The 21,280-nt window shown below is 42.7% G+C and overlaps 2 protein-coding genes across 2 annotated transcripts in view; one reads left to right on the top strand and one right to left on the bottom strand.

The window, feature by feature from the left end:
- Positions 1-2,183: 2,183 nt before the first annotated feature.
- Positions 2,184-7,603, bottom strand: HTR3D (5-hydroxytryptamine receptor 3D). Its single transcript, XM_058730657.1, is given in 10 exon segments — positions 2,184-2,678; positions 2,808-3,023; positions 3,150-3,402; positions 4,211-4,293; positions 4,296-4,366; positions 4,549-4,695; positions 4,697-4,732; positions 5,002-5,111; positions 5,556-5,605; positions 7,543-7,603. Coding segments are annotated over 10 exon segments (1,260 nt in total). The 3' UTR covers positions 2,184-2,445.
- Positions 7,604-19,999: 12,396 nt separating this feature from the next.
- Positions 20,000-21,280, top strand: part of ABCC5 (ATP binding cassette subfamily C member 5) — an 80,345-nt gene continuing 79,064 nt past the window's right edge. Inside the window, exon 1 of the mRNA XM_058730645.1 lies at positions 20,000-20,133. The gene's annotated coding sequence lies outside the window, so the exon portion shown is untranslated. The remainder of the gene's footprint in view (positions 20,134-21,280) is intronic.

The raw sequence follows: 21,280 nt of genomic DNA, 5'->3' as shown, positions 1-21,280 counted from the left end.
AAAAGAAATGTAAAAGAAAGTTTGTCTTTGGGACCCTGATCAGGGCCTTGCTTTTTCTGTTTTAATTCTCCTAAGGTGTTAGCCTGACATGGGACTCCATCCCATGACCCTGGGATCATGACCTGAACCGAAATCAAGAGTCAGATGCTCAACTAACTGAGCCACCCAGGTGCCCCTCTTCCTCAGTTTGGAGGGCAGTGTGGCAGGAGCTGAGAGGCCAGTGTCTGGAGTCAGCTGCCCCGCAGAACTCTCATGTAACTAGCTCAGAACACTGGGAGCCCACTCAGTGGCTGTCCCTTCACCTCTCTGTGCTTCATTTGCTTCATTTATTTTATCCCCTTTATTTGAATCTATAAAATGGGGATAATAATACAAAACCACAGTACTAAAACTTAAAGAACTTTGAAAACCAAATGATTTTTCACAAATTATTTGGTGGCAAAAGATGACCTGGACTGATGAGAGTCTATCCACGGTTTTATTTCTGCTCCTTACTATGAATATTCATAGATCTCACTGCAGAAATAGTAATGTGTTTGATTTCAGGGTGCTCCCCCCTGCCCCATACAGTATGTGCATAAATATTTCCTTTTTAAAATCTGAAAAATTCTAACTTCCAAAACGCATTTGACTCCAAGGGTTTGTGGATCTACAGTTCCCACCTCATAGAGTTACTGTAAGGATTAAATGTGGTTATTTATCTAAGACACTTAGGAGAGTGCCTGCCACATATTCATAACTTAATAAGTGTTGGTATTATTATTAGTATACTGCATCCTTTCTAAGGCCCCACATTGTAGCAAGCTGTGAGTTGAGGAGTTGCGGAAATAATAACAGATACACTAATTTATTTAGGTGAATGTCAGGGATCCTGATTTGAGCCTAGATTGTGTAGATGCTAGGTTTTGGACATTCCCGGAAGATTGGTGTTGGTGAGGAGGTGCTTGACAGGGCTCTAGAAGCCGAGAAACCGAAGACCTTTCTGGAAAAGAAAAGTGCAGAGAAAAGAAAAGGAGAATTAAGGAACACAACTTGAGTTAGAAGACCATGGGCATGTGCAAGGAGTGATTTGTAGTTTAGCAGGGTGTTTCTGCCTCAGTGCCCCCAGATTCTCATGAACTCCTGTCTGAGTCCTTGTGGAAGGAGACTGCAAGGAAAGAACAAGTGATATCTGGTCCTGGTGACTCAGCATTCAGCTGGGGATATCTGCCCCTGCTGGCTTGGTCTCCTGCAGCAAACACTGGGGAAGGACCCTTGGCCTGCACCACCAACAGCAACCTTTCTAGTGAGCATTGGTGGTCTTGCCACTCTTTAGGCATCTATGGTGACCAGAGGGAGCCAAAGAAGTTTGAGGAAGAGCAGTGGAGAGGAGGAACCAGGGAAATATTGTTCAGTAATGACCACCATTAATCTCTTAGGCTTACAATAGAAAGTAGTAGAAGAGACAAAAGAAAAGAAAAGAAATGATTGCTAAAAATAAAAGATTTTGTATGAGTTGTAATTAATTTGCTCTCACATCTGTGCTTTTCTGAACCTGGGGTGTCCAACAAATCATGTCACGGCTCCATGGAACCTCTACCTCCCCCAGACAGCTAGTGGGAGAGATGGGCCAAAAGACAAACACTTGCAAAATCAGAAGGCAAGTTCCAGGAAGGGGAGTTTTCCAGTTCATATGGGGGCATTTGTGTTATTCTCAAGTAAGGCAGATGCCATTTTCAAATGTGCTTTCCTTGGCTTCTGCTCTTTCCTTTGCATGATTAAGGGCAGTCAACTTTGATTACAGTGCAGACAGTTAACGGTAATTCGGGATTACGTTAACATCTAGATGCTTAAGGATGAATGAGTCATATGTCAGGCTGTGATGAAATGTTTCACTCTTTAAGTAAGAGATGCCTGATTCTGGCACATTATTAATTTCTAAAGCTTAAATCGGAAAATTGGATTTAGGAGATTTAGCTCTATTTTCTTATAATTCCTTGTAATGGGTTTTGAGCCCTTCTCTCCCCTCTCCTCACTTTCCTAAGTTGCATAATAGTCTTATAAAATCCTTTTTACTTTGTTAATGAGTAGTTTCTGCAAGAAGACTCTCAATCCAAGATTTCTGACACTGTAATATAAGGTAGGGAAGAACCAATGCTTTCTGCAAAGGGGTTTATTGGGGATGATTCAAATCAAGAAAGTATTCCAGGAACTGGAATCCTGATGAGGCAGGCAGCCATCACTTATGGGAGTGCTGACGGTAGCTGATGGAGTGCAGGAGCAAGGACCTAATCCTGGGAGGCATAGGCAATCATCCAGTTCTGGTCTGAAACCAGACAGAAGGATTGAGCAGAAAACAAGGTGGTTGCCAGGCCTGTGAGGCTGGGACTTGGACACACATGGGAGCATGGATGGTTTCCAGAGGCAAGAGAAGCTCCAGACCTGAGCTTGCAGATGGGCATTTGCCTAGGTGTTCCAGAGGACGATGACTGTGATGATGGAGGTGGCCATGAAGAGCAGGTAGAGGCGGAAGAGTAGGGTGTCCATCATGTGGCTGAACTCTATCCACAGGTTGACCAAGTGCCGCTTCTGAGCCTCATATTCTTGTTGGGCCCTTGTTGACCCAGGGCACCCATTTAACTCTGCCTCTCTGGGAGGACCTGGCACCTTCCCCACCAACTCCACAGGCTCCTTCACACCTACAGAGATAGAGACTCAGCCATGGGCCATGAAGTTTACCTGGGGAGTGAAGGGAACAGGGAAGGAGGCAGGAGCAGAGGAGTGGAGGTGTGGAAAGAGAATGTGTGGGCAGTGCTGACTCCCCTTACCAGGCAGATGGGTGGGGGTGAGGCCTAGGCCCTTATTTCCCTTCTGGGGTGCAGTGGGGCAGCATTTTGTTGGGCTGGTACAGTAGAGGAGGAGAGAATGGAGCCACTGAGGCATGGGTGGGGGCTGGGTGGTGGCCAGGTGCAACAGGTAGGTGATGAAGATGGTCTCTAGCAGGCTGACCACCATCAGGGACAGACACAGGGCAAAGTAGACACCTGGAGGGAAGATGGGTCAATGTGAGGGCCAGAGGTACCTCCTAGGACTTTGTGTTTCCTCTTTCCCCAGAGGGTCCTTTTCCAGGATCCCTTTTCTGACCAAGTTCCACTGGTCTGTCTCCCTACCCCACACCCACTTTGCTTTCATTCTCCTGATGGAGGAAGGGACCATACTGATGAGGGGGGTGCCAGTTGCAGGGAGTAAGTCATTCATCATGAGCAGGAAGACGTTGTAGCCCAGCAGAAGTGTCATCTTGAACGGGGCACGATTCTCACTTTCTATTGGCAGGTAGAAGCTGAGGGCGTCAATGGCAACCAGAAAGCCACTGGGCACCAGAAGGTTTATAACATAGAGTCTGGGCCTGCGCCTGATGGCAACCTGGGGGAAGGAGAGAGGGGCGCAAGTGAGGAGTAGGCTGGGAGGCTGCTGAGCCAGTTAAGAGCAAGAGTTGAGATATGTCCCAGACCACACTGTCTAGGAAGGAAATGTTGCCTCAAGTCCCTTTCACTGTCCTGTCTTTCAACAAAGTCATCTTAATCACCACTGTCTGCCTTTCCAGAGTTTGATTCTGCCATGCTGCCTACCACTGAAATGTATCTCATTCCTTCTTGACCCAAGGTGTCAACTTTCTCCACTTCCACTTTTAGCCCTACCAATGTGCTCTTAGCAGGACTGTGGGACCAGATTCTTAGGTATCATGTGCTTTTTATCTCTGTATTTCTGCTTGCTTTCTCATCAAGGTCTAATCGCTAGTGACTTTGCTGGTGTCCATTCAAGACCAGTGAAGGGAAGGCAAGACAGTGGCAGATAATTTTGAGGTCACCAAGATTTGAAAGCATAATATCCCTAAGACAGTGTTTCATAACTTTTACACCATCTCTTTTTAAAAATAAACTTAAAAACCCTTGCCTTCCATAGAGTTCTGATAGCCATGGGAGATGGAAAGCTCACTCTCACTATGAGTCACTGCCCTAGGACCTTTGTTTTTTCCCCCAAGGAGGATTTATTCAATCAATATTTACTGAGTGCCAGGTACTGTCCTAGGTAGTGGAAATTTATCAGTGAAAAAAGTGATAAAAATATCCACTCTCCCGGAGCTTACTTTCTAGTGGGAGAGCTTACATTCTGGTGGAGGACATAAGTTATGCATCTTAGAGAAGATCACAGCCATGGCCCCTGAGCTCACATAGAAAATGATTTGGTCATACTGGTTGGTGCCCACAGTCATCTTCATCATTCTCTGGTGGATATCCAGAAGTACCCACTCCCCCTTGCTCCGAATGAGGTCCTGTGATGTGTTCGAAATCTCCTGCACTTTCTTCTCCATGCCCAGGAGCATGTTCTCCACTGCAAAAGAGACCCAGACAACTCAGCCTCCCAAATGTTCCCAAACCCCTTACCCAGACTTGCATTTCTTACCACTTAGCTTCCACACCCCTTTAGGGGAAATCCCCTCACCGTTCCCAGCTTCCTGGCCTCTTCTTTCTCAAAACACTTTCTCTGCCTCTCAAGCAGCTACTATACAGAGTCTCACTTACCTGTGTAGATGAATGAGCTGAAGGTAAGTGTGCAGTTCTGTTCATCAAAGGGGAAATAGAAGATGTCCAGGTTACAGATGCTGACCACCCGCATTGGCTTATCATATTTGATGAGACCTTCACTGTTGACATAAACCATGAGACCTGTAGCTGTCTGATCCATATCCATACTGTATGTGAGAAGAATGGGAAGGTGGGTACTGTGAGCTCTCTATCAGTCTTGGCCTTCTTTCTCTCTCAGATCACACCATTCCTGTGCTCTAACCCCACTCATCTGACTTCCCCCTTCCACCTGTCACTGTGTTCTGGGGGTTTTATAAACTCAATTCAGACACTGCTCCTTCTAAACTTAGTCTTTATGTGCCCCCTATTGGTTATATCATCCCATTCCTTGGAGATAGCATTTCCTTCCTGCTGTTTTCTCAGTGCGGATACTCACAACTCCTCGATGAAGATATCCGGAAGCCAAAGATTCTCAGCTGCTATACTGATCTTCCTGATGCCCCCACATTCCTCTGGGTTCCACGTGATGAATGGATTGTACCAGAACTATAGGAAAACATGGTGTGAGATCAATAGGGTGGGAACTTGTTTTAGTCACACTCTGTCTCTTGCACTTTATATTTCCTTTTTCTCTCATTTCTTCACTCTCCTACCTCCTCTCTGGTGACAGATATCACAGTGCACTAACAAAGTCTTTCTTCTACTTCTCCCTTGATTCTTTCAGGGGAGACCTTGACCTCAACTTTGGAGTCCCTGGGATGGAGCCACTTAGGTATCATCTTCCATGACCTTGGTTTATGCTACCTTCTCCCTGTGCTCCAAGCTGACAGAATAATCAGGAAATTTTGTGTTTTCATTGTTGGTCTGCTTCCATTTGAATTTGTATAATTTGTGGGTTTTCTAAGTTTTATCCTAAATTTAAACTGCAAAGTTGGACCCAGCAGTGGGAAAAGGGAGGTACCACAGTAAAGGGGAAAAAGTCTATCATACCATGTTTAGCCATAGGAAAGATGTCATCAGTTGAAGTTGTGCATCCTGAAAAAACAATTTTCACTTGGGATCATTGCCTCCATGAAGTCAAGTCCAATGCCACCATCCACCTCTTTCTCATTTCCATGGCTGTTCTATGTCACAATTATGATTTTTAATCATAAACCACTGAAAAAATGTAGGTCAAATACTCCAGAGTACATGGAAAACATAATTTAAAAAAAAGGCAGTATAAAAGTACATTGGGGTCATGTTTCTTATGGAATAGTCTGAAAAGGGACAGATTTTACCTGCTATGATGTCACTGAAGCATGCCCTGTCATATCTTCCCACCTCATGGAATGAGATTTTCATTTTACAAAATTCAAGTGAGGAACCCACCACCGCTTGCCACTGATCAGCACATTGCAATGTTGAGCCAGGACTCACCACTTCCACAATGGCTGACATAGTGAAGGAGATGTTGACCCGAGTGGGGATGCTATAGTTGATGACTGGACGGAAGGCCTTTCTGTCAAACACTGCTTGGAAGGCGACAGGATCCACTCCATGCCGGTCAAAGCCTGAGCAATTGATGGTGAATGTGTCTCCTCTTCCTGAAGAGAGCAGAGACCCTGTGAGAAGAGTGTCAGGGCTGGGGGCTAGGTAGCATTTCTGCACAAAGAAAATAGGGGGCATGGGAGAAGTATGTGAGCTCCTCCTTCCTGGACCAGGGAGTGTGGGCTGGGCTGGTAGGCAAATGGTGGAAGTTGATGAGGTGAGCTGAGTCAGGGCTCCATCCTCAATTCCTTTGTTTCTGTCCACATGCAAAATCTTTCCAAACATGTAGGCAAACTCAGCCTTGACCACCACTTTTCAGTGTCCTGCTGAATCTCACCACAAACTTCTCCACTTTCACTCAGTGTCCTTCCATTGCTCATCTGTGTCCTTGAGCCATCTGGGTGATGTCAGTGACAATATTTGCAATCACAGTTCTCCTCACTATATTAATGCAGCATAGATAATCATAAATTAATGATGAAGGCAATAATCAGGTAGGTAGTAGGAGGTATGTGGGACCCTAAGGAAGAAACTCAGTTTTTCAAGTTAATAAGGATTTACTGTATCTCTACTATGTGCTGTGATTGCTCTCCTCTAAAACACAGTGGTTATCACCAGTGAGACTACCTTAAAGAGAGTTCCTTGATTCCCATCTTACACCTAACCCTTTTCTAGGGTTAGAACTACTTTGTGATACAGAAATAGAGAATTATGTGATAACATCTTCTGGTAGAGTCTATTCATATCTATCTCTGATATTGTACTAACCCTTATCGTTCATTTTTTCTAGTTTATTTACTTTGAGAGAGAGAATGAGAGAGAGAGAGAGAGAGGGAGAGGGAGAGAGAGAGAACCAGAAGAGGGAGGGGCAGAGAGAAGACAGAGGATCCGAAGCAGGCTCTGTGCTGACAGGCGAAAGCCTGATACGAGGCTCAAACTCATAAGCTGTGAGATCATGACCTGAGCCAAAGTCAAATGCTTAATGGACTGAGCCACCCAGGTACTCCTTCATCATTCATTTTCAATAATGAATGAGGAAAATAATCTACACTGAAAATTTTTACTAAAAATATTTCCCTTTTTCATGACAGACCTTCTCATCACCTTCTTCCCTTTAGAATTTTCTCTGTTCCATTTAATTTGATTCAAGAGAGCTGAGAAAGAATCTTCTTCTTTTTAACATTAGTTGATACTCAGAAACCATGTGGTTAGATTATATGCCTGGAAAGAGAAAGACATGAGAAAAGAGAAGAGGCCCAATAGAAACATAGGGACAGAAGGATCTTACAAAGAGGTACAAAGCTATCAGTGTCTTGAGTTTTCATTTTTACCTGGATGAACATCCAGACATTGGCTATCTAGGAATAATAAAAATTAGTCTGGTTGGTCTGTTTCTTAGAAGTTGTATGTTTGCTTTGTTCTTGTTCTTGTCCCTTCTTACCTTGAAGCAGCAGGTGGAGAATGAGACAAAGGAAGAATCCATGTTCATGGAGCCAACCTCTTTCCATCTTCTTCTCTTTGGCTCTTCTCTGAGATAATGTTGATCTCTGGGGACTTAGTGATGATGTTGACCTTAAAAGACCACAGGCCACACCTTGAACCCTAGTTTTGAATAATACATGTATCAGGTGGCATTAGCCGTCTCTCTAACAAGCACCGCTGACAAGAGAGTGTCACAGGGGACTAGCCCACCCTGTGCCCTAACTGGGCCTGAATCTCATCTCCAAAAGTAATCTGGAAAATCAGTTAGGAGAGGGGGAAGAAAAAATATCTGGTCACTGGAGCAGTGCTAATAGTCTCCTCATACTTTAGAATCACTGTGGCCTGCAATGCATCATAGACCAGGCACATAATAATTACCATTGCTTTCAAGTGGCACATGCACTTATTTCAACCTTGCTACCATCTTTCAGAAAAACTGGGGCCTCCTTTTTATAGTCAACTTCAGACTTTGAGGTTTTAAACATGACTTCAGTACTGGCTAGTCTCAGCTTTTGATTTTGTGAGTGTGTCAAAAGCAACCCAGGGGGCGCCTGGGTGGCGCAGTCGGTTAAGCGTCCGACTTCAGCCAGGTCACGATCTCGCGCTCCGTGAGTTCGAGCCCCGCGTCAGGCTCTGGGCTGATGGCTCGGAGCCTGGAGCCTGTTTCCGATTCTGTGTCTCCCTCTCTCTCTGCCCCTCCCCCGTTCATGCTCTGTCTCTCTCTATCCCAAAAATAAATAAAAAACGTTGAAAAAAAAATTAAAAAAAAAAAAAGCAACCCAGATCTCCTGGATGGAAGGAGTGATCAGTGAGGTGGAGGGGAAGTGGTAGAGACAATGCTATTTTTAGTAGAAGTTGACTGATGAGAACATGAAAGGAAAGCTTGCAAATTCATGTTGTTTAGACCCTGCTGTTTTTTATAAGAAATTAGTTAGTTGTCGACATATTAAAAATTGGGAGATTTCGTGCAAGACCTATATTTCTGGCTTCATTTAAAAAGTAAGATCAACCAATACTGGGCTCACGTTTTTGCTTGGCAACAATTTGCCAAAGCTAATGGTTATGCTGTTTGGATGGAACATTCTCTCTAGATCATCACAGTCTCTGTCACCAACTATTGATTATTCCTGACCAGCTCCCCTCATGTATGTTACCTGCTTATCCTCTGTAGGTGTTTGAATTTGCCTCTGAGTGTTAAGATTTACTTTCTTGTGTAGTCTTAAAAGAACCTTGGGAAGTAATTTCAACATACCATGCCATGCCTAGGTGATAACAGGTCTTGTCAGATTTAGCATGTACAAATATTTGACTCATGGTGGAAACCAGACATGTTATGGTTAAGTGGGCCAAAGTCATCAGAGGGTTTAACCTCTTTTATTCTGGAATTAATTCCATTAGAGAAGGCTCCAGAGAGAGTAATGAGTGGCTTAGAGAGCAAAGAGAGCAATTGCTTCAGTGAAGAAGTTTATGGCCTGAGCTGGAACAATAAGGTAGCAAAGGTTTCCTTATCTCTAATATTGGGGTTTTATGTGGTTAGGGATAATGTTTGTGTGTTACCTTTTCTGTTCTAAGCAATTACTGAATTGAAACAGAAATAACAGTAAAAATGGCAATAATAGTAGCTGTTATTGTTACCCTGGCTCTCTTGAGATTGTTCAGGTTGTTTCAGCCTGAATGGAATCTTCTGGATTCCAAATGTCTGGGTTGACTGAAGCAACCCTGGCTGCTGTGGGCATCAGTCTTTTCTCTCAGCCTCACTCAGCTGGAGGTTACCATAAAGGTCGTCCCTCACTCCGTAGGAGCCCTCTTTATCATTTGAGGATCCCTTCTCCTTTGGGAAGTTTCTTTTTTCTTCCTTTCTTTTTTTTTAAAGATGGCTTTATTTGTTTGTTTGTTTGTTTGTTTAAGAGAGAGGGCACAGTGAGCAAGGGACAGAGAGAATCCCACAAGGGGCAGAAAGGGAGAGAGAGAGAGAAGCGGGGGCTCACCCGAAGTGAGGCTCATGCTCACCTGATGTGGGACTCTGACTCACGACCGTGAGATCATGATGTGAGCCGAAGTCCGATGCTTAACGACTGAGCCACCCAGGCACCCCTTTAGATCAGTATTTCTCAAAGCATTTTCTTGCAGAACACTAGTTCCACTGGATGTTAAATTCTTTTCTAAAAAAATTATTTTTGTTATTTAAACTTCAAAGAGGTCTGAGAAACAATGAATTAAATAAGGCTAAGCAGAGTTGTTGTTTTTTTTTTTACTATAGGATTCCTCAGAGTATTTAGCTAAAATGTTAATGTGACTTGAATATCATATGTATAATTTCCCAGACTTAGTTGACTTTGAGAATTTCTTTTTCTCAGAATATCTTGCAGGAGTAGTACTTCATCTACTATTTTGAGGAAACAATGCTTTAGGTGAATAGAGTAAATGTAGAAGAAAAAAACTTGAAAATTCTATAGATAGGGTATAGAATGCAAGCAACATATGTATAAATCAATCAGGAAATTAAAGAAATAAACTAGATGACTGTTTTCAAAAGTTTTTAAGTCTTTATTTATTTTTGAGAAAGAGAGAGAGAGAGTGAGAGCAAGTGGGGGAGGAACAGAGAAAGAGAGGGAGACACAGAATCCAAAGCAGGCTCCAGGCTCTGAGCTGTCAGCACAGAGTCCAGCCCGGGGCTCAAACTCATGAATCATGAGTTCATGACCTAAGCTGAAGTTGGACACTTAATGGAGTAAGCCACCCAGATGCCCCAATAAGTATATTTTAGGTAAGTATTCTAAACATTTTTTTAATGCTTATTTATTTTTGAAGGAGAAAGAGACAGAGCATGAGCAGAGAAGGGACAGAGAGAGAAGGAGACACAGAATCTGAAGCAGGCTCCAAGCTTTGAGCTGTCAGCACAGAGACCCATGTGGGACTTCAACTTACAAACTGTGAGATCATGACCTGAGCCGAAGTCGGACACTTAACCAATGGAGCCAGCCAGGCGCCCCTTAGGTAAATATACTAAAACATGAAGTTTGATTAGAACTGTAAGAACCTACAAGCAAATAGGAAGTAAAATAGATAAAATTTTAAGCTGTTTCTGATTCCGTTAGCAGTATAAACTTGACTGACTTGAAAAGGAATCTTTTTCTTTCTTTTCCTTTAGATCAATTACCTACCAGCTGTAGATCACATGTCATTCGCCTAGATCCAATTTTAGAATGAGAGTTTAAAAACATATTTTGGGGGGCAGTTGGCGGGCTCAGTCAGTGGAGCATGTAACTCTTGATCTCAGGATTGTGAGTTCAAGCTTCATGTTGGGTGTAGAGATTACTTCAAAAATAAAATAAAGTATTAAAAAATAAATTAATTAAATAGATAAAATGTCTTGGTATTGTTACTTCTCAAACGTGTTCAGACAGTAACATTTTATTTTTTATTTGATTTATTATTTTTTTTTTTATTTTAGAGAGAGTGAACAAGTGGTGGAGAGGAGCAGAGGGACAGAGAGAGAGAATCTTGAGCAAGCTTCACGCTCAGTGCAAAGCCTGATGTGGGGCTTGACCTGACAACCCCAGGATCATGGCCTGAGCCGAAATGAAGAATCGGTTGCTCAACCAACTGAGCCATTCAGACACCCCCAAAGTAACATTTTAGTAGCTAAAAAGCAATACTAATTTTTCTCATTGGTGGTCTTATAATCAATCAAGTATATAATTTGTGTTTTAAGAATACATACTTTTTCCTCATGGTATTCAACAGATGAGTTACTTTGAGTGAAAAATAAATACAGCCTTCACAGATTTCTAGTTTTCCTAAACAAATATTCATGCCAAAAATGTTATCACAAACAGACTGAAGTGGTTTATCTCGTCTCATCAGAAGCCCATATTTATAAAGCAAAAACATGCAAGAAGTTTTGGGGAGTGACTGGGAGTGATTCCTGCAGCCTGTGACAGCCTGTTTTAGAAAGAAGGCTCCATTTTGGCTGCACTCTTTATTAGTTTGGCTCTTCTGGTTTAGTGGGACCCTGTTTAGTGGGGCCTCCCACGTTGGTGTCTGACAGGTGCCCACTCCATACTTCTCAATAATGTGGGAGAATCTCCCCTGCACATCTAACCAGGAGAGGCATCACACAAGCTGTCTGATTTTATTCAGTTGAGTAGGTAACCATTAGCTGTCATTCTGGGAGGTTTACAATCCCAATGCTGGTCTATGGGCTGTGATGCTTATTTTAGTTGAATAGATTTAGGTGGTTGTTCCAGGTGGAAGGAACAGCTTAAGTAAAGACATGGAAATCACAGTGTTGTGAGGACCTCAGATTTGAGTAGGAGAGTAACAGGAAATGAAGCTGTGGTATTATGTGGTGCCAGATCACGGAAGGCTTTGTATACCTAGCTGAAATTTGGTTTTATTCTATCACTCAGTGGTTCCCAAAGTTGAATAAGATTCAGACCTCTTTTAAGAGAAACAAGGGGCACCTTGATGGCTCAGTTGGTTGAGCATCTGACTTCAGCTCATGATCTCATGGTCTGTGAGTTTGAGCTCCCCCCAGGCCCTGTGCTGACAGCTAGCCTGCTTCAGATTCTGTGTCTCCCTCTCTTCCTGTCCCTCCCCTGCTCACGCTGCCTCTCTCTCTCAAAGTAAATAAACATTAAAAAAAAATTTTTTTTAAAGAGAAACAAAACTCCTAAACCCCTGATGTTAACTTGCATTATTTATAATATCACTTAAATATTTATAATCATAAAATCATGTATAAAGTCCTTATACTTATAGCTCTTATAAGATAAAATTATATATTAGATATTCTACAAATTAGAATTTTTTATTTGATTTATAAAAAATAAAATGTTACTGCCTGAGAACATTTGAGAAGTAACAATTCTAAAAATTAGATATTCTATAAATTAGAATAAATTTATAAATTATGTACATACAAGACTGTAGAATCAACAGAACATTAATGTGGTAGATAATATTGTTTTATTAAAATTAGATAACTGCTGTCCATTTCCCTATCTTTTTTACAAGGAGCTAGTTTTTGAACACCTATCCGTTATTTTATTGGGTCAATATGATAGTGCATGTCAATATAACTGTACTTAAAGCTTTTTTAAAGCAATTCTTCATTTCTTTCTCACTACCACCTTTACTGCTAATTACTTGAGATGTTATTACTACGAAGGTGAGAAGTGTGTAATTCTTTCCTTCATAAAGTGGCTATGTGATATGACTTACCATAACGTGCCTCTACTGCTGTGTACTGTATGAACACTCAGCTTCACCCATTGCAGTTCTCTATTGAAAATACTGTGAAATCTTTGTCTATATAATATGCAATGTCATTTGGCTTTTATCTGGCATTGTTGACATCTTTTTTTTTTTTAGTTTATTAAAAAATTTTTTTTTCAATTCCAGTATAATTAACATATTAGTTTTAGGCTATATTAGTCTTAGGCTGTTGTGATTTGACAATTGTATGTATTATTACTCAGTGCTCATCATGATAAGCATGCCCTTAATCCCCTTGACCTATTGCACTCACCCCTCTCCCCCACTTACCACCCCTCTGGCAACCACCAGTTCTCCATATTTAAGAGTCTGTTGTTTTGAGGGGGCGTCTGGGTGGCTCAGTCAGTTAAATGTCCTACTCTTGGTCTTGGCTCAGGTCATGATCTTACAGTTCATGAGTTTGAGCCCCACATCCGACACCATGCTGACAGTGTGGCGCCTGCTTGGGATTCTCTTTCCCTCTCTCTGCCTCTCCCCTGCTTGCTCTCTCTGTCTTTCTCAAAATAAATAAGTAAACTTGAAAAAAAAGGAGTCTTGTGTTTTGGGGCCACCTGGGTGGCTTAGTTGGTTAAACGACCTACTCTTGATATCAGTACAGGTCAAGATCTCCCTATCATGTGATCGAGCCGCGCATGGGGCTCTGCACTGAGCGTGCAGCCTGCTTGGGATTCTCTCTCTCCCTCTTTCTCTGCCCATCTCCCACTTGTGAGCATGCTTTCTCTCTCTGTGTCAGAATAAAAAACTAAACATTAAAAAAAAATCTGACTTTTGGTGTCCTCTTTTTTCTTTGTTCATTTGTTTCTTAAATTCCACATAAGAGTGAAATCATATGGTATTTGTCTTTCTCTGATTGACTCATGTCATTTAGCATTATACCCTCTAGAGCCATCCATGTTGTTGTAAATGGCAAGATTTCATGCTTTTTTTATGGCTGAGCAATATTCCTTTATATATATACACCTATGTGTATATATGTATATATATGTGTATATATATGTGTGTATATGTATATATATGTATATGTGTATATGTATATATGTATATGTATGTATATTTGCATATATAATCTTCTATATAAATCTGTATGTATATATATTTATATATAATCGTCTATATTTATATTTATATTCTATATTTCTATTTTATATAAAATATAAAATCTTCTTTATACATTCATTTATGGATGGACACTTGGGTTGTTTCCATATCCTGACTATTGTAAAAAATGCTACAATAAACATAGGGGTGTATATATCTTTTTGAATTGGTGTTTCCATTTTCTTTGGGTAAATACCCCATAGTGGAATTAATGAATAATATGGTAACTTTATTTTTAATTTTTTTAATGTTTATTTTTGAGAGAGAGTGTGTGTGCAAACAGGAGAGAGGCAGAGAGAGAGAGAGGGAGACAGATTCTGAAACAGGCTCCAGGCTCTGAACTGTCAGCACAAAGCCTGACATGGGGCACAAACTCACGAACCATGAGATCATGACCTAAGCTGGAGTTGGAAGCTCAACTGAGCCATCCAGGCGCTCCTGCTTTTAATTTTTTGAGGAAACTCCATACTGTTTTCCACAGTGGCTGCACCAATTTTGGAATTTTTGATATGTGAAATCCTTTTCTCTTTTCCAAGTTGCCAAGGGGGCACCTGGATGGCTCAGTGGCTCAGGCCATGATCTCACAGTTGTGAGTTTGAGCCCTGCATCAGGCTTGCTGCTGTCAGTGTGGAGCTTGCTTCTGATCCTCTGTCCACCCCCTCTCTCTGCCCTCCCCTGGCTCTCTCTGTCTCTCTCTGTCTCTGTCTCTCTCTCTCTCTCTCTCTCTCTCTCAAAACATAAACATTTAGGGGTGCCTGGGTGGCCCAGTCAGTAGGCGTCCAACTTCGGCTCAGATCATTCCAACTTCGGCTCAGATCATGATCTCATGGTTCGTGGGTTTGAGCCCCACGTTGGGCTCTGTGCTGACAGCTCAGAGACTGGAGCCTGTTTCAGATTCTCTGTCTCCCTCTCTCTCTCTGTCCTTACCCTGCTCCCTCTCTGTCTCTCTGTCTCTCTCTCAAAAATAAATAAACATTAAAAAAAAAAAAAAAAAAAGAATTCTCCAGGTGCCTGGGTGGCTTAGTCGGTTAAGTGACCAACTTCAGGTCAGGTCATGATCTTTCAGTCTGTGAGTTCAAGCCCTTCATCCGGCTCTGTGCTGACAGCATAGCCTGGAGTCTGCTTCAGATTCTGTGTCTCCCTCTCTCTCTCTTCCCTTCCCCTGCTCATCCTCTGTCTCTCTGTCTCTCTCTCAAAAATAAATAAACATTAAAAAAAATTTAAGTTGCCAGAGACCATTAAAGAGGTTTTTTATTCTCTCACACTGTTGTTTCTGTGATGGCAAGTAAAATATTCACTTTATTAGCTAACTTGAAAAAAAAGTCTTATTTCTTGAAAATGACTTTCATTGTAAAATTGATCTGCAAAAGTGAAATTTTGTCTTCATAAGAATTCAACTGTGAATGCCACAGCAGATGTGGAGTGATCATTGCCATTTGGCATTAGGTCCTGGTAACCTGGGTAGAGGAAGCTACTGCAATAAAACACTTCTGTCAATGAGCAGTGGTACCACCATCCATCCAGTTCTGCAACCAGAAACCTAGGTGGTACCCTTGACACCTTTCTTTCTCACACCACTTTACCTACTCCATCACCAAGGTCTGCTGATTGTCTTCCCTTCTAGATACTTCTACCTCTTTCTCCAGTCTACCAGCCACAGTGCAGTTTTCAAAATGCAAATTTGATTTCTCAACCCTTAACCCACTCACCATTAAAAACCTTGTCGTGGTTGCCATTTGCTCTTCCTCTGAGACCTATAACATGGTCTACAAGGCCTTTGGAGATGTTCCCTTCCTTTTCCTTCTGCTTGGTCTTTGTTGTTCCCTCTGCTTGGAGTGCTCTCTGCTCTGCCCACCTCCACATGTTCACCTTACTAATTCCCACTGTCCTTCAGGCACAACTCATACCTTCCTTGTCTAGTACCTACTCCAGTTATAATTTAAATCTGGACTCAAGTTTATTTGGAACTCTAAGCCCCATAAGGACAGGAAACTTCTCTGTTTTTGCTCCATTATATCTCCATCAAATATTGAATGAATATTTTTAGTGGATTACACAAAATAAGTATTATTTTTAAAATATGTACAAGTGTGGGTTTATATAGATTCTCTACTCTAGCCCCTTGCCTGAGGATTGGAGAATATCACTCCCCCAAACATCTCACAACACAAAATCATTTTTTTTTTTAATTTTTTTTTTAATGTTTTTTATTTATTTTTGGGACAGAGAGAGACAGAGCATGAACGGGCGGGAGAGGGGCAGAGAGAGAGGGAGACACAGAATCCGAAACAGGCTCCAGGCTCCGAGCCATCAGCCCAGAGCCCGACGCGGGGCTCGAACTCACGGACCGCGAGATCGTGACCCGGCTGAAGTCGGACGCTTAACCGACTGCGCCACCCAGGCGCCCCACACAAAATCATTTTAAGGAGGGGATGCTTTGCAATCAGTATCATGTAAGTAAGTAGAAGTCTAATTATACTTATAAGTAAGTATAAGTTAAGTACGATTCTTTGGCCCAGGCTATCTGTGGACAGACAGGGATAAGACCTTAGGGTATTGAGGCTTGGCACCAGGTCTGCGCAATGGTCGTCTATTATCGTTTTGTTTTTTTTCTTTTAGCCTATGATCAGTATATTTGGAGTATTTCAGGGAGATTTTCAGAAGCTTTTGATTTTATATTAAAGTATCAGATTTGCAGCTTTGGGGTTCTACGGTGTTTGAGGCATGGTAGGAAGTGCTAGTATACCTCAGCAAGGTGGCTTGAGGTATGCTGAGGAGGTTTATCTTATGCAACCAGATGGCCACAGGCACTTCAGGAATTCTCATCAGCAGATATAGATATAGCGACCTGCAAGATTCTTTGGCTCAAGTGCATATAGTCCCAGTGAGAGGAGATATGATTTGTTCCTATGACACTAAAACATTTTTATTATGAAATACTTAAAGCCACCAAAACGTACAGCAAATGATATTAGAAGGACCTGTGTACCCACTCCAAACCTCATTAAAATGAACATTTATAAGTCATTAAATTTTTTAACGTATATTCATTTTTAAGAGAGCGAGAGAGACAGAGCATGAGCAGGGGAGGGGCAGAGAGAGGGGGAGACACAGAATCTGAAGCAGGCTCCAGGCTCTGAGCTGTCGGCACAGAGCCTGACGCGGGGCTCCATCCATGAACCGCAAGATCATGACCTGAGCTGACGTCGGATGCTCAACCAAAAGAGCCACCCAGGTGCCCCTATAAATCATTTTAAAAAGAAATAAAATATTACAGAAACAGATGAAGCTCCTGTGTCTCCCTCTCTGATCTTATTCTTATACCTCCAACACCAGCTATATCTCCAATTACACCTTGAAATTGGTGTTCATCATGCCCAGGTATTTTTTATATTTTTAAGTACATATATGTGTATTCATAAACAACATATCACATTTTTACATATTTGCAAAATAAATACAAATTGGGGTTATACAATTTGAGTCTTTTTGTAACTTATTTGTGCTCAACATTGTTTTTGAAACTTATACATAGTGATACATTATAGCCCATGTTCTTTAACTGCTGTATAGTAGCTCATTATACAAATACCATAATCTAGTTGTCTGTTCTCTTGTTAATGGAATTTAGATTCTTTCCACTACTACAGACAATGCACAATGAATATATCTCCTTGTGTATATATGTGGGAGGCCCTTTAGAGCATCTTTTCTCAGCTAATAGCATTAAGCCCTGATGCCCTAAAGCATTCACTGTGTGTAATGAATTAACTTCTCTCTTGGACATCTAGAATGATACTAGATATGTGCTATCCTTGGGAGAATTGAGAAAATAATCACTCAAATAATTCTTTGTAGGGCTTGATTCACTTGCAGAAGCCTCCATAGAGAAAGGCTACCCTACAGCATATAGGTAGAAGTGGAATTTCTGGGTTCAAGGATAGGCATATGAGGTGGAAACCATTAGTTTCCACTGAAATCTGTTCTTTCCTTCTTCCATTGTAACGGAATTGTAGATGGCTCATAGCTTCCCGGCTGAGGATTGCACTTCCCAGTTTCCCTCTCACTTAGGTGTGCCCAGATGATTAAATTGTCGCTAGTAGAATGTGAATGGAAATGATGTATATTGCTTCCCTACTGGTGCCTCAAGATCAGGTCACACATCTCCATATTCTTTCTTCCTTCCACCCGGGTGACTCGTAATAGCAATGAGTAGAAAAATTTTGGAGCTCTATGTTGAACCTGACAGAGCCACCATACCCTTGGTCTCTGACTGCCTGCAGGAAGTAGGACTACGCTACTGATCTGGGATACTTACCTAAGGCTTTTATTTATGAGAGAAATAAACTTCTTGACTCCGAGCCACTAAATTTTAGGTGTCTGCCAGGGATCTAACAATACTGCTCTATATATAGCCCTTTTCCAATCTACTAAATATGGCCAACTGCTCTTTAATATGGTTCTATCAATTGATACACTGCCAGCAATGTGCAAAATATCCTGTTTTTCCAGATCCTTGACAATAGTCGGTGTTGTCAGGTTTTTATGTTTTCCCATGAGAAGGGCATAAAACAGTATCTCAGTGCTATTTTAACTTGAATTTCCCTGTTTTTTTTTTTTTCCTGATTGGGTGTCTTTGCATGCTTGAATGGTTGTTCAGGTTTCCTTTACAGTGTGTTCACTGTCTGTTCATAGCATTTGCCTATTTTCCGACTGAGTGATTTGCCCTTTCTTATTGAGTTGTAGAAACTATTTGTATATTTTGTATCCAAAATTTTGTTGGTTATAACTGTGGTTTTGCTTTTCAATTTATGGCTCTTGTACAGAAATTTAAATTTAAATATAGTAAGAATGTATCAATCTTTCCTTTATTTTTTGTGTTTGCAACTTGTTTAAGAGGTTCTTCTCTACTCCCAAGGTCATGAAGTTATTTCACATTTTCTTCCCAACATTTGAAAGTTTTCCCTTTCATAGGTTGGTCTTTGATCTACCTGAAATCGATTTTTCTGTGTGGGCTGAAGTAGTAATCCCTGAGTTTTTAAAAATACAGATGACCTATTGTCCCAGCACTATTTATCCAAACTTCTTCCTTTCCCTACTGATCTGTAATGTTTTCTCAGTCACAGATCGTGTTTACACATATGCATGAGTCTGTTCCCAGCCTCTTTGTGGTGTTGCATAGGCCTATTAATCCATCCTCACGCAGGAACATCGTGTTAATTAATTATGATACCTTAGTGTCTTCACACTAGCTAGTTGTATAAAGATGAACAAGTCACTTTACCTTTTTAAAAATAATCTCTGAAATGGAAAAGATATACCTACAGTGTGGTTGTGGAGATTAAAAGAAACAAGAATTTCACGTAAAGCACCACGTACAGAGTAGGTAGGCACTCAACAGAGAGTAGTGATGTTACGATCATGTTGAAGGTACAGATGAAACACAAAGAGAAATACTGTGATCAGTCTCTTTGGGAACCTCAGTTTGATTTACAAAAAGGAGTGAGTTGGTACATCGTTTCCAAGGCTCTTGCTACCGTAGAAATTGTGATCCTGGCGTTTCATTATCTAGAAACCAGGTAGCACAAGGTTATGTGACGGGCAGTGGGATAAAACTGAAAAAGGTGGTATCAGCGCAGGATGCAGGTCGAATACTGAGCAAACAATCGTAAAATGTTAACTGCCATAAAAGACACGAGTCGGGGCTAGTTGATAGCTGATGACCTTCATGATATTTTCTGGTGCATAAATGGCCGCACACCGTCGGCTCCGTCCTGTCTGCAAACACCGAGCTGCGCCCCCCCACCCTCCCCCAAGGGCTACTGTCAACCCTCCCGGCCACCCACTGGGGCACACGGCCTCAGAGAAGATTCCAGACAGGCTCGCAGAAGCTCTGAGAAGGATGGTGCAGAGCCAGGAGCGCGGTGGAAAGGAGGAGCAGCCTGCACCTCCTCCAGGGCTTCTGCAGCGCTTCTGGGAAATATAGTCCTTTGCCGCGTGTCGAGCCTCGGGCTCCTAGAAGAGGGACTACAATTCCCTTCAGTCTTGGGGAGTCTTTGTGCAGCACGCCTGCGCAGTCTGGCGGCCAATGCCGCTATAAAGGCTTGTTTTGCTCCGGGGCTGATGCTCGGGAGCGTGGTCGAGTGGCCGGTGCGGCCGTCCTGGAGCCGGGGCACAGGTAGGTAGCAGCTAACGTCGCACCCTCTCCTTCTCTGTTGGTTGTCACGGGGGTCACCCCTGTATGTTCCCACCCGGGGTGGCGGACTGGGATCGGGGATAAGAGGAGGTTCGGGGGGAATCCGGAGACCTGAGAAGCGCAGCCTGGCCTCCTTCTAGTGTCCCGCCGCCCCCTCCTCAGGACGCAATCCCTGAGGGCTGGTTGGTGCTGAGGTCCTGGCGTCGGAAGGCAGGTAGGGTGGGCTGAGTGGTCGAGAGTGCTGGCTACATACCCGGATGCGGCCACCAGGGGGTGCTGCGCCCGCGGCCCGTGGGTGTGGGTCGCTGTGGCCTCGTCAGGCCCAAACTGGCCGTGGGAACGCCCAAGGGTCAAGGCATCCCAGGTGAAGCTGGCGAGAGAGAAGCCCCCATCCTCAAGCTTGTGGGGAGGGCGGCCCGGGGCACACCCCGCTCAAGTCTTATACCAGCGATTCTGAGCTGCCAGCGCAGCGACCTTAAAAGTCATCCCCTCGTTTTCTGCAAACGGGTAAATGGAGGTTCGTGACACAAGTACGCACAGCAAACCCTGGGCAGAGCCAGGAATGGAGGGAGTCCTGATCTCTTGACTGTCATCAGTGCCTTTCCACTTCCACCACACAGAGCTGCATGTTGCTTTGTGTTTGTTGCACAGGGGTCATCTGGCTTCTGCACAGACGTGGGGAGGCAGGAGGCAGAAGGGCACAGGAATGATTGGCAAAGTTTCAGAAGGTTTTGAAGGACAAGATGGATAGGTTATACTGGAATCTGTTGCCTCAGTGAAGGGTGCGGAAGGTTGAAGCACCACAAGTGGATTATCAGAGGGCGGTAAATAGCTTCAGGTCTTCTTGTGCAGCTTCAGGGCCTGAATGAAATTCCTCAGGTTGGATACCTAGGGAATGTTGTAATGAAGGCAATTTGGAAACACCAGTCTGGCTAGTTCCAGTTCTTGCAATCCCCCTCCCCCATGCAGTTTCCTCTGCATCGTTGTGCAGGGAGAATGTCTACACTTTTACCACTGGAAGGGGAACCTTGATTTAAAAAAAAAAAAAAAAAAAAAGGCAGTTGTCTGGCCTCAACTCTGTTGAGTTTGAATCTGGACACTTCTTTGGGGTTCTACCACTTTGGTTCTT

The sequence above is a fragment of the Neofelis nebulosa genome, chromosome 5 (genome assembly GCF_028018385.1).
Source record: "Neofelis nebulosa isolate mNeoNeb1 chromosome 5, mNeoNeb1.pri, whole genome shotgun sequence".
In the NCBI taxonomy this organism is placed as follows: Eukaryota; Metazoa; Chordata; class Mammalia; order Carnivora; family Felidae; genus Neofelis; species Neofelis nebulosa.
Note: the sequence above shows the minus strand (reverse complement) of the source record. Positions and strands in the feature narration are given on the sequence as shown.